Genomic DNA, 13,014 nt, shown 5'->3' on the forward strand with positions numbered 1-13,014 from the left:
AGGTTTTTCTACTGAGAATCTACATCTGTTCAAGTTCGTCACCAACCGCAGAGCAGGTGGCCCAGGCCCGCCGGCCCCTGGTGACGGCGTGCTTGAGCTAATTGCAAGCTGCCCTCTTCGGCAGCTGTTTGATCATGTGCTGCCCTTTCCAGCCCTGGCTTAATTGGGGGTTAGACGCCTGCTGCCGTCCTGACACGAGCCGAGAACCGCGCTCAGATAGCCACCCTGCAGAGCGGCATTGTTAGCAAGAGTAACACTTGCCTGCAGATCACTGTAATTGTGCACGTGGTCATCAGTGCTGACTCAGAATGACGCAGATTTATAAAAAAGACCCAGAGTGTGTGCCCAGCAAGGACTCCCCACAAACCACTCTCCCCTCCCCTTCCACACGAACAACAGTATTCTCTCGGGGCTCCCACCATCTGCACTCACAGAGCCAGGGGCGTCTAGGAGACAGTGGTCACTCTATTTGGGTAGACAAGAGAGCGCTGCCACATTATTTAAACTGAAAAAATGTTCATCTCGAGACGGTGGGACGGAGCCGGACTCTCGGGGATGTGAGGGTCTCAAGGCTCGCAGGCGAGGCCGGCCCCCCGTAAAGCAGAGGAGACCACTTGCTCACTTCCGAGGGCTGGGAAGGCCACAATTCTCCAAAATTATTCTTTCCACTGATCTCAGGATCTGAAACACCCTGAGCCAGAGACAAAGCTGCTCACATCAGCAGGAAGAAACGAGGTTTCTAAACCCATAATCTCACAGAAACGTTCCTGCAACCTCTGAGCTCATTCTTTCCAGGATTCCTACTGTGCACAAAGTTTAGAGAAGTTAAATCACATAGCTAATTATGTGGCAGGACAAACCAGGACAAGCCCAGTATATTATGGTGGGGGGCAGCCCGGGGATGCGGTGCGGGGGTGCTGTGTGCGGGGCTGCGGCCCTTGGGGTGCATCGTGTCTCAGGGCGCCTGAGAACCAGGAAGGATTTCTGGGGTGGATTCCGTTAGGATCTTACCCTCCCCTCCTCCCCCCAGCTCGAGTTAGAGAAGGAGTTCGTTCGGGCGTCAGACCATCGGAGGGAACATCTGTCTCAAAGGTCTCAACACAAACACAGCCTCCAGCGCCTCTTGGTTTGCAGGGGCAGGTTTATTTCCAGGTCGGAATCTACCTGCGGACGGCGCAGGACCGTGAGGCGCGCAGCTGGGGGGGGGGGGCACAGCACAGGAGGGTGAGCGGGTTCACTGAGGCCGGGGGCCAGGAAGCCTGGGGTCACGGAACGAACACGGACGCTGCGTGGAGGCGGGGAGGGTGCTGGGGAGGCTGGAAACCACCCGGTCGTTGGAAAGAGGGGCCCAGGTCCTGTGTGACAAACACCGCACCCTTCGTTACAGACTTTGCTCCCCGTGTCCCCAGCCAAGCACAGGCACCATCTCGCCGGCAGCAGCCCGGAAACACACACAGCGCAAAAAGGCAAAGCCGCCTGCGGACTACGGGCTGATTTTCAGCCCGAGACACAAAGCCAGCTCAGATTTCTGGATCTTCCCATCCTGGTTCACGTCGCAGTGACGTAAAAGAATCTCCCGGAACTTGTCGAGGTCGGCCCCACGGACGCTGGGCTGAGGACAACAGAAACGACAGGTCAGCGGGAGAGGCGAGGACAGCCCTTCAGCACCGCCCCCCGCCGCTCGCGAGCTCGGGGCACCTGCTTCTGAGGGGCCACCAGGAGCAGCCGCGCAGCCAGAGGACAAGGTCACCGCTCAGCACGTCCCTTCAGGCAAAGAACTCCTGTCCCCACATCGCTTCTCCGCAGCTCTTACGGGAAGCCTGCCCTTTGAGCAGCTTTAATAAAGACATTTTCCCTTAGAGCAGAGGGTAGGGCCACAAACCCCGTCCTGCTTTGCTTTGAGAGGCACGTTCTGTCATCTCCCCGTGGGAGGCCCGGTGCCTGTCGCCTGGACAAGGGTTGCAGTGAATGAAAACCTAAAACGTTACGTTGTTGAGTGTGGGACGTCGGATTTATTCCGAGGGAGATTTTTCCAGGCTGAGAAGGAACTGGAAAATATTTTAAACTCAAGGGCCTGCAAAAGTACAACCCGTGAACTAAGTGATTGTCCGTAGGTCATCTCGTTTAACCCCCACAACCATTGTGGGAGGTAAATAATTACCCTTCGATTACAGATAAACAGAGGTTCAGAGAGAACCTCTGGCCGGGATAGGAGGTCGTCACAGCATTTGTGACTCCAAGTCCTCTGCCACCCGTGAAGGGCTGTCTCCCAGGCTCACGCTGTTCTCACGGGGAAATGGGGGGGCCTAGGGAAGCTGTACGCGTGGTGGTGACTCGACATCAGTCAATGTCCAGAGAGAAAGGAAAGCCCAAAAAATCCAGTTTCCAAACCCACGGATTACTGGAGTAGGTGGGAGTGAGCAGAAGAGGCAGCTGTCTTCAGGGTAGATTTCGGGAGGCCTGGAGGCGTTCCCCAGCCCCAGCCCCACCTCAAGGCGTCCTCGCGGCCAAAGAAATCTCTAAAACACCTTCATAGGAAACAAAAGCTTTCATTCTTGAACTAGGCAGCCACGTGGAGACAAGCTAATGTTCACTGTCCCACAGGGTAAATGACCGACGCCACTTCCATCCCTGGGAGCGGCTGTGACAGAGGGAAGGGGAGCCAAGCGCAGCAGGATCGGCCCGACCACAGCAGTGACTTGTCTCATCTATCGTATCAGGGCTGTCGAAGCAGCTCCCAGGTTAAAAAAAATAAATTAAAATACCAAGTATGGGATTCATTGCATGCCATTAAAAGTTTTTGTTATTTTAATAACTAAATCTGAGGGGAAAAATTTTTCTGTAATAAAAAATAAAGCAGCCACAAATACAGCAGCTCTGCGCTCCTTGGGTAAAATAGATGGTTTCTAAATGATGGCAACCAGACGCTCCTACGGGGTCCCACTTAACCGAAACCACAAACTAAATTAAGAGAGGAGGAGACTGTCGGGTTTCACAGAAGCTCAAAGGTGGTTAACGAGACCACATTCTGTGGTCTCCTTGGGCATTTGTCTTCAGCTCTGATTCCCCAAAGTAAACAATGGGATCGACCCAAAGGGCAGCCTAGTGGGTCCCCAGGCTTCAGGGGTCACCTGGACAAGCTCCATCATGTCTTTCACAAACCCGTCCACCTCGGCGCCTTCGAGGGCTCCAGTTTTACTCTGAAAGATGAAAGATTCAGCCAACCGGTTTCATTCCCTTAAGTCAGGCTAAAGAACAAATCAGGCAACTAGACCGAATCGGTGTTCTTTGGGGACTGCACACGGGTTCGGAAACGGCCTGTTCCAGCCTCTGCTCTCTGGGCAGGGTGTCAATGCTCCACGTAAACTGAAAGAATTCATTGTAAACACCCCTGTGGAACCAAACGGGCAGCCGCAGCTTCGAGCTCCTTGGCTGTTGCAAATGCCATTCCCACAGCCCACGCTGACCTGACTTGCTTTCCAAATGGGCCTCGGCTAACAAGCGTTAACTACGTACGCCACATTAACCCTTTGAAAGGCAGGTTGACTTTTTTTTGCTCTATGATTTACTAATGATTTCACCATTATTAAAATACATATTTTAAATCAAGAGAAACTGGAATGAGTGAGCATATTAGGATTATTATTTGGTCCGTGTGTAACACTTTTAGATGGGAATGTCTATAAAATACAACGCATGTTAAAGTATTTCCATTTCTCCTTTAAAGTTCCAGTTATGGCAACTGACCTATTCTTTTCAAAGTTGCTTCATCCCGAACCTTTAACGTATCATTTTTAAAATCTCTTCCCTTGGTGTGTTCACCAAACACTAATTCAGTGCTCGTTACATGCCAGACACTGTTCTAAGAACTTGACACACACGGATTCATATAATTCTCACAACCACCCGCGAGGCAGGTGTGATCCTCAGCACCCCACCTTTACAGGCCCGGAGCATGGCCCAGGGAGGTTCAGGAAGCTGCCGGGGTCAGCGGTTAACAAGCCCTGACTCAAGCCCAGGGAGCTGGTCCCCGAGGCTACACACTTAACCCCTTGGCTACCTGCCTCCTCCAGGTGCCTCTTTTCTGCTCAGAATCTGGCTCATGGGTTTCCAGCCTGGTCAGTTTCTGGGTGGCATCTCTTTGACCTTCCCCAACGTTCGCCTTGTTTCTCTCCCTTCTTGCGCTTCTTTACCTTGTGCTCGAAAATTCACTCTCTATGCCAGACTGTGCTTTAGAACCATTTCACACACACCCCCAAAAATACCCAACAGTTAATCCTATCAGAGAAGTTTTTATGTCAAACAGGTCTGACTTGGCCTCTCTTTCTTTGGGTTCGATGCTGTTTTTTATTCGATTGTTTGCCTGTTTTTGAGCATATTCTAGATTGGATCCAAAGGGGGGGAAACAAGCATTGTGATTTTAATCTTTTCACAGCCATAAATATTCCCTTGTCCATTTTCACCTGGTTCTCAGAGGTTACAGGGAGAAGCTGATGGTACCTTGACGTAGCACCACACGTATAAGTGTAGGGTCCCTGGTCATCATATAAGTGAGGGCCCCTGGGCAGGACGACCCCACACAGAGATGGCCGGCGGCCGGACACAGGGAGGCACACTCACCACGTCATAGTGAGCAAAGATTTTCTCAAAGTCCCTCCTTCTCTCTTCAGTGGAACAAGCCTGTGCGTGGAGAAGACAAGTGGGTCAGTCCAGCAGTGCGACCCTTCACTGTATACTTTCTCCAGGGCCTTAGACACTTTTACAAACTTTGAGTCGGTGACCTTTAAGCCCTGATTCTCATAAGCCGCCAGATAAGTTGAAGGCAAGACGGACGCCGTCCTTTCTCCCTCCCTCCCTCCCTCCCTCCCTCCCTCCCTCCCTCCCTCCCTCCCACATCCACAGAGAACCACGCACGCCATGAACCCGTGCACAGGAACATCTACTCACATCCATTTTAAACTGGAGAAGAAAGTTTTCCTGAAGAGCCAGAATCCTAAATGGGGGAAAAAATAATTGACACGAGGCTCTATCAACTCCTAGTTAAAGCAAATTCGACCTCAGATGTGATGGAAGGGGAGGCAATTTCTAGATTCCTCTGCAGAAGAAGACAGACAGGTGCTTGGAAAATAAGAATTTACATACTATACAAATAAATAAATTAATTGGGAAAGACTTTCATAGGCATTAGGAGTTATCATAGATGTTTTAAAATTTATCTTGATATGAAATGGCCCAGTAACAGGTTATGAAAATTCTCTCCTCCATAAAAGCAACAAGAAAAGTGGCAGCTGGTGTCCTCTGTTGCCTGACATTCCCTGAACCAGTGAGTGGGGCTCGGGACATTTTGTCATGGGGCCCTATGTGGGACCACAACTGGCCAGCCTTGGAGGGCAGGGCTGGCCCCCTGACCCAGTCATAAACTATCATGCATTTGGGGAGAAGGGCTTTCGTTATCTTCACAAAGGGGTCTGTCACCCCAAAAGATGCACCTGTTTTTCAGAACTTCAGGTGAGGCCTGACCTCTGCCTTTCAGCAAGAAGGGGGTACAGTCCCTGAACCCCTGGGAGCCGTCTTGGGGTCTATGACACCCCACCATGCTGCTCACCTGGCCAGGTCGTTGAGATCCAGCTGACCATCTTTGTTTTTGTCAAAGATCTTCATCTGGAATACAGAAGGGGGGACGATTGTGAAAAATATTTGTAACAGAAATTCACTCCGAATGTCATTGAAGTCCTTTCCTATCTGCCTTCTGATGCTATTTGTCCAAATTGGCTGAGGCAGACTCACATCCCTGAGTACCCCTTCAGAGTACAGAACAAATACTCGCCAGGAAGGCAAAGCAGCCGAGGAGCAAAGGAACAGGGGAGAGCCTGCCCGCTCCGGGCCCAGAGGGCTGCGGGGAGGGAAAGAGGCCCCGAGCCACCTCCCTCCTCACCCACCTGCATGCGCCTTGGAGGTGAGTCTGGGTGGAGGCAGGGACTCAGAGGCGGAGCCTTCCTTTGTGTGGAGGGACTTAGCATTTTATTCAAAGAGGCGGATTAAATAGATTGGGTCAGACTAAGCTTTAAGTGAGGTGGGGTTCGAAGGTGAAACCTGGACGGTCAGGCTGGTTTAAGCAAGACAGAGGAGACACATTTCTGTGCATTTCTCAGTTGTAGTGCGTGTGGGTTTTGTGACCTCACAACATTTTAGTTGCAGAAAATCTCTCAATAGATCTATAGCTGGAGGCGGGACAGGGAACCCGAGGCAGTGAGATAACCTGAGGATGCAGGTAACAGATGGTGGCATTAAAAATACAAGAAAGAAGGGGAAGGGATTAAGAAAAAAAAGACAACATAAACATATAAACACACACACACACATATATATATATATATAGAGAGAGAGAGAGAGAGAGAGAGCACATAGGCACGCACAGCAGTGTGGTGACAGCCAGAGGGGAAGGGGGTGGGGTAGGTGGAGGCGGGCAAAGAGGGGAAATGGGGACAGAAAGAGGCCTTGCTTTGGGGCGATGGGCACACGATGCCGTGTGCACATGACGTTTTGTTGAGTTGTACAGTTGAAATCTGTGTGGTTTTGTGGACCAATGTCACCCCAATAAACTCAATTTAAAAAAACAGTTCCCCTCATCCTTCCTCACTCCCTAAGTCCAGCTTATTTTTACTATTTGAAATGACTCTGAAAGCCCATTCTCTGCAAACTTGGGCATCAAAAAATGTGTCACTTAAACTATTAAAACACGGTGTATTTTTATACATTTGGATCTACCCCACATCCAGTCTTGTCCCATAAACATAAACTTGTTCAGCAGACGTCCGATGGCGACAGGCTTCGCCGGAGCAGGCACCCTGGGCCACACCCGGTCCCGGGGCGGCGGGAGCGGCCGCGGGATCCCAGGCTCCCCACTCACCATGGCGCCCGCGTATTCCTCCAGCTTAGCCTCGGGGACGCCCCTCTTCTGGTGGAGGAACAGGTCTCGGAGGAAGTTCTGTGGCATCGAGAGAAGAGCCACGTCTTACACAGGAAACCGCGAAGATCTCCAGAGGCCTCGTTCAAGGGATTATGTTTCGTTTGTTTTAAGGAGAAAATAAAATGCTTTTGGCAAGTGATTAATCCAAGAACAGAGGCTGTCGCTGTGTAAACGGAGCTCATGGAGCCCAGAGAACAGCTCCAGGCATGAAAAAGTGCCACGAAGCCCCAACTATGTCTCCTGCCCCGAGAGAGCGGTGTCACCGGCACTTTCTAAACCTTCTAAACACGGATACATTTTATTCAAAGCCACAGACTCAGAGCCACGCTTCTTGGCTCACGACACCGACGCGTCAAGTTCCCGCAGGTGAACGAGCCCCCCTCACCCATGACAGGTCCAGCGTCGCCTACCCGGAGCTCGGCCGCCGAAATGAAGCCGCTGCTGTCTGCGTCGTATCTGCGCCAGACCTGAAACACACGGGAGCCGCTGCCCGCGTGCCCTCCACTAACCTGGCCCCACGCTGCTGCGGCCCGGCTCAGCTCTGAGGGCCCTTCACTGGGTGCAAGTCAGACTGCGAGGAGTTGTAGGTTTTCTTTGGTGACAGTGGTTGTTTGGGGAGAACTCACCAGAAAGGAATCAACGTCTCCAAAACTATAATTCGTCGTCAACAATTATAAACAAGCAGTTTCACGTAGCGACTAGACACGGAGACGGCATTCTCTAAAGGCAGCAGGGACGGGAGCTCTGCAAGGGCGTGGCCGCAGGTCCCCCTCGACCCCGGCCCATCCCGGTCCTCAGCGTCCCTCCCAGCCTGAGGGCTCAGCCGTGCTCTAGCCGGGCTGAAGCCGCCGGTCAGCTCTGGAGCAGCCGAGGCCGGCACTCCCTCCGAGAGCACAGGGCCTCCTCGCCTGGTCCCGTCCCCGGGGCAGCTCTCCCCTGTGGACGGGGCAGGCGTGGGGGCGGCCACAGCGGGCGGCCGGGGCCCCGGCCTCTCCTCTCCTCTCCTCCGTCGAGACACGAGCCCTCACTCACCTGCATGAACTCCACACTGCTGTCCAAGGGGCTCTCCCAGCGGAAGAGCAGAAGGAAGTTTTCATCCTCGGGCAAGAGCGCGCTGGCCAGCTAGGCGGCGGGAGACACGGCCGTCAGCGTCCCGGGGCCGGAACCCGGTGGCTCCCTCGTCGGCGAAAGAGAGACAATATTCCCCCCTATGTTCTACAGCTACTGCAGGGGTAAAATAACCTAGACGCGGGAATCCTCCCTACGCCGAGAGACTTTTGTAACTGGAGGAAAGACGATCAGCGGAGTGAGAGCCCCCCGGGTCCCCGCGCGCCCCCCCCCCAAGCAGGTCCTCAGGAAGCGAGGGAGCCGCTGCCTGGGGTGTTTCCCATGAGCTTCGGGGATGAATCTTTCCCACCCCCACTGGAAATGAGGCTGAAGTTTAAACTCGCTTACTGTACATTTAGCTTTTTACAAAAGCTAAAACTTATTGCAAGTGTTTCCTTATGTCAAGGTTGCATTTGAACAAATAGTCAAACATGCGAAGAAACAAATATTCAGTCTAGTCGCTCCAGCCTATCCATTCCCCACTTATAAAATCAGCGTGACTATCGACTGACCTAAATAAAATGATGGAAGAGCCACATGCTCTTTGTTAGTGAGCAGATGACAAAGGACAGGAGACGGCTTAGAAAATGTTATCCAGCCTGGGCGACGGGGCGCAGCTGGCTGAGTGCCTCCATGCCCAGGGGCAGCTCCGTCCCCGGGGGGGGGTGCAGGAGGCAGCCGGCCAATGTTTCTCTCTCACCGACGTTTGTCTCTCTCTCCCTCTCCCTTCTCTCTCTGAAATCAATTTAAAAACAACAACAACAACATTATCTGGACCAGCTGCCTGCAGAGAGCTCCAATTTCCCAACCAAACGTGAGATTCTCTCTCGGAGGAAGTGACAACTGGGAGCACCCACAGGAGACCCACCTGTTCCATCCGGATGCGACCACCCCCAGGGACGCCGTGGGCGGCCATAAGCTGCTGTTTCGCCTTCCGCACGTTTTCGTGAATGACCGCCTCCTGCGACAGGCCAGACAGAACCACGTCAGAGCCGCCAAAAGGGCAGCCGGGATGTCAAATGTTCAGAGCACACAGGCCCTGGATGACGTCGGCCTGGCTGGGAAGCAGGTGGCTCGGCCAGCTGACGGGAGGCCTCGTGTTGCGGAAGAGGGAGCGGTGCTGGAGGCTCCTGGACAAACAGCCACTCACCAGGCTCCTGCCTCGTAAGACTTAGCGCTCGCGAGCTCCTAAAGCACGAGCAGAGAGACGCTCACAGGCCAGGGTGTTGGAGGAACAAACGTGACATCGTTACATGTCTGGTTTTGACGAAACTCTGGAACACGCAGACTTTCTCCCCAGAACTCAGGGGATTTGTTCTGTTTCTAAGAGGAAAGTCCAGTTCTGCTTGGACTCGCTGAGGGAAACAGAATTAGCAGAGGAAAGCAACTGAAGAGGAACCCAAAGTAACAAAGCAACTGCTGAGTCACCGGAGACGTCCCATCTCTCCGCCACGGACAACCTTTCCCACACGTTACATGTTCTGCCAGCGGCTGCAGGGTTATCACAAAGGAGGTGACACAGGATCAGCAACGGAGAAAATCCCGACATAGACCCTCCCGAACGCCAGCCTCAATCGGTCCCGCGAAACCCACTCTCCCTAATTCGCCCGCGAGCCCCCGCCAGCCGGGCTTCCTTGTGGGACCCCCGAGGACAGAGGCCGGCCCCTCCAGGGCGGGCACCGCGGGCTGTGTGCGTGCGCTTGGGCGCGTGGGCAGGTCGGGCGCCCGCGGAGCCTGCGGGAGGGAGACGGCTGAGCCCGGCGGGGACTGGACTTGCTTGTTTTCCTCAAGCACACCCGTCACGTGTGACTAAATGGCATCGGGCTCCCGGGCTCTGGGGCACCAGGAGCCTAGGCATTGACAAAAGTAAGTGGGAGCAAGGCAGGGACCGGGGGGGGGAGACGGGAAAGAGGAGAGGAACCGATACAAGAAAAGAAATGGAGCTAAAGAGAAGGAAAGAGAGGGGAAGAGAGGGGAAGAGACCCGAGAGGCAGGGCACAGACGGGCAGCGAGGGAGCTCTGAGAAACAGAGGGACTGGAGAGAGACAGGGGAAGATGGGGAGACAGATCGGAGATCCAGAGATCAGAGAGACGAGAGAGACGAGAGAGACGAGAGACCGAGAGACCGAGGGCAGAGAGGAGGTCCAGGGATGGTGGGAGAGGCGAGCTGTGAAACCGATGAGAGACGGTCAGAAACGGGCAGGAAAATGAGAGACTTTCATAAAAAGGGACAGAACATGAGAGGCAGGTGGACAGACAGAGAGACCAAGGGGTCTGAGTGGTGGCCAGAGGCAGCCGCAGCCGGTGTTATTCTGCTTAACTGCCCCCACTCCCGCCCCGTGTGCCGCCCCGAGCTGTCCTCGGTGGTGGGGAGCCCCTTGTTCCCTCACTGGGGGCCTCCACGAAGGCGCAGGGCCCTGTGTTCTCCCGAGCAAACAATTACACCTGAGGATAAGCTACGTCCACAGCTCATTTTAAAGGCTGCCATGTCCAGAGCTCCTCCCCTCCCCTCACGTCCCCCGACGGAGCCCCTGCCAGGCTGCGTGTCGATGCGAGATTTTCCTCTGCTCTGGTCGAGGGACCTCACAGCTCCACCTGCGTCTCAAGGCCAGTTTACCCTCAGGGAGGGACACGGATGCTGGAGGGGTGGCTTCGCGTGTATAACCGGGCTCCGGGGGAGGGGATATTTTCTGGGCTCTGGGTCTGGGGGGTATTGTCATTCCCTAAGGAATCCATAACCTCTTCTAATTAAACAAATAATAGAAAAGATTATTTTTAAACTTATTTGCTATCAAAGGAACATCCAATGCACTAAACACCCAGAACCTAAAGCTCTTAACACCTGTTCCGCCTTTCTGAACGAAGCGAGTGGCCTTATCTCCAGGTTAAAACCCATTAGCAGAGACAGAGCCAAAGAGATGTTCAAAACGTATTTGTTTGGCTCCACAGTTAGGCTCTCCGAGTGGACGACAGATGTGACACCGAGCGTCAGTGACCCGCACGTCAGTGCTACAGCTGTGCCTCTTAGAAAACCTGCCCAGGCCCCCCCGCGTTGCTGGGAGAGGGAGGAAAGCACATGCGGGGAGGAAGGAGAGAGGCCGGGGGGGGGGGGGGGGTTAATGGGTACGAATCAGCGCAAGACTCGGACGCCTCTTGTATTTCCCCGAGAGACACATAATTAATGCTTCGTGGCGCAAATACTCACATCGGTACCCAATTTTGTCAACATCTGTTGAAAGAAAGCATCCAGCTCCTTTTCTTCTAGGTAACCTCTTTCTAAATGCAAGAATATCCACAAATAATAGTCACTTACATAGATTAACACGTGACATTTAACATTTAACTAGATTTGTTTGTAACCTCACAGTTCACAAAACCCCGTGGATGCTATTTTTGGCTCTTCCAACAGCCACCCCTGGAAGGCATGGGTTTGAACAGTAAACACACATTCTGGAGAAAATGCCCTGTGCTGGGTTCGTACGAATCCTTGGAAAAGGAAAGCTTTGCCTTTTACGTGTAAAAAATCCACATTTTAAAGTTACAATTTCAATCCACAAGTAAACATTAATTTTAGAATAAAATCCAACGCGAGGACTTGGGAAGCCTGCAAAATCTTAACAGATGTAAGTACTGAATCATAGTTTGCAGGGTCAAAACACACATTTTAGATATTTGTTTATGGTTATTAAGGACAAAGCAGATGTTCAGTGGTTCCATGTTCTTCTCAGGTGGGTTTTTGGGGGGAGGTGAGGATAGTGTGTTTTGGGGAGTTGATCAAATTCACCCTTCCCTTGAGAGGGCAGAAGCCACGCAGCAAATTTGGGCACATTTAGGGGGGGGCTGCCCGGCCACAGCCTCAAATGTACATAGTGATGAAATGTGTTAGTCTCTGTGGTCTCCTCTCCCTCCCTCTCACACACCCCCCGAGGACTGGGCAGGGGCCAGGTCCCCTCCCACCTGAACTGTCTCAGGGCATCTCCACCTGCAGCCCCAGGACACAAACGCCCCTTAGGCGCCTGCGTGAACGCTGGAGGACAACTCCTTTTCCTGCAGGGAGAGGCTATCGGGTGGGGGCCAGGTCTGCACCCGCAGGCGAGGGGCCAGGTCTGCACCCGCAGGCGCGGGGCCAGGTCTGCACCCGCAGGCGCAGGCCGCCTGTTCTACGCACCTTCAGGGTCCAGGAGCTGCCACACCTGCCAGAAGCCGGCTGCGTCCCAGGTGCCCAGGGCGGGCCCGCTGGCACTGTCCATGGTGCTGACCCAAGGCTTGGCCGCAGGGGGGACGATAGGGAGCCTGGCACAGCTCCTCTGCTCCCCGACTCCCTCACCGCTCCTTCCCATCTGTCTGCGTCTGGCGAGGCCCTGGCACCCGGTGCCGCCCTGCAGCCCCCAAGCTCTCTGGCTGGGAGCCCGCAGCCCCGCCCCAGGTGCCCGCCCATCCCCGGGGAGCTGTCAGCCTGGGCGCCGGGGGCCGGGCGGGGCAGGCAGCTGTCTCGGGGCGCCTGGGTCCAAGGCCTTAACCTTTTAATTTGTCAAACTCACAGAAAACCTCCCCCTTACATCTGAGTAACCCTCCAAAGTTGCAGCTCAGGGTTTTCTAGAGAGAGGTCCCTGGTTAAAGGGCTGGAAGAGGTGCCGGTGTGAGGGCCCTTTGGTCCCGATGATTTAGATATGGGGGGGCAGGGGGTGAGGTGGGCGGGGTACCCACACAGCTATCACGGAGCTAGGCCGGCGGCGTCCGGGTACCTTGCATTCTCTCAGAGAGGTTTCCTTTTGGGAAAATCATCCAAACCCCTGACTAAGAGGAGAGCCACGGGGAAGGTGTTTCAGAGACGGCTCAGCAGGAGCTCAGAGCCACCTTGAAGACGGTCTCGCTGGAAGGTTCTCCTACCTGGGGGTGGGGTGCTGGGGGTCGGGGGGAGACCCGGAGGTGATTAA

At 53.9% G+C, this 13,014-nt stretch overlaps 1 protein-coding gene across 1 annotated transcript; it reads right to left on the reverse strand.

Moving 5' to 3' along the window:
* Positions 1–1,483: 1,483 nt before the first annotated feature.
* Positions 1,484–12,327, reverse strand: SCGN (secretagogin, EF-hand calcium binding protein). Its single transcript, XM_016216255.2, has 11 exons — positions 12,246–12,327; positions 11,283–11,353; positions 8,946–9,038; positions 8,003–8,092; positions 7,381–7,437; positions 6,911–6,988; positions 5,606–5,661; positions 4,948–4,993; positions 4,621–4,680; positions 3,132–3,200; positions 1,484–1,612 (listed from the first exon to the last, which is right to left on the reverse strand). The coding sequence occupies exons 1-11, from the start codon at positions 12,325–12,327 to the stop codon at positions 1,484–1,486; spliced, it is 831 nt and encodes a 276-aa protein (XP_016071741.2).
* Between the last annotated feature and the right edge of the window lie 687 nt (positions 12,328–13,014).

Source organism: Miniopterus natalensis, chromosome 19 (genome assembly GCF_054644295.1).
Source record: "Miniopterus natalensis isolate mMinNat1 chromosome 19, mMinNat1.hap1, whole genome shotgun sequence".
Classification (NCBI taxonomy): Eukaryota; Metazoa; Chordata; class Mammalia; order Chiroptera; family Miniopteridae; genus Miniopterus; species Miniopterus natalensis.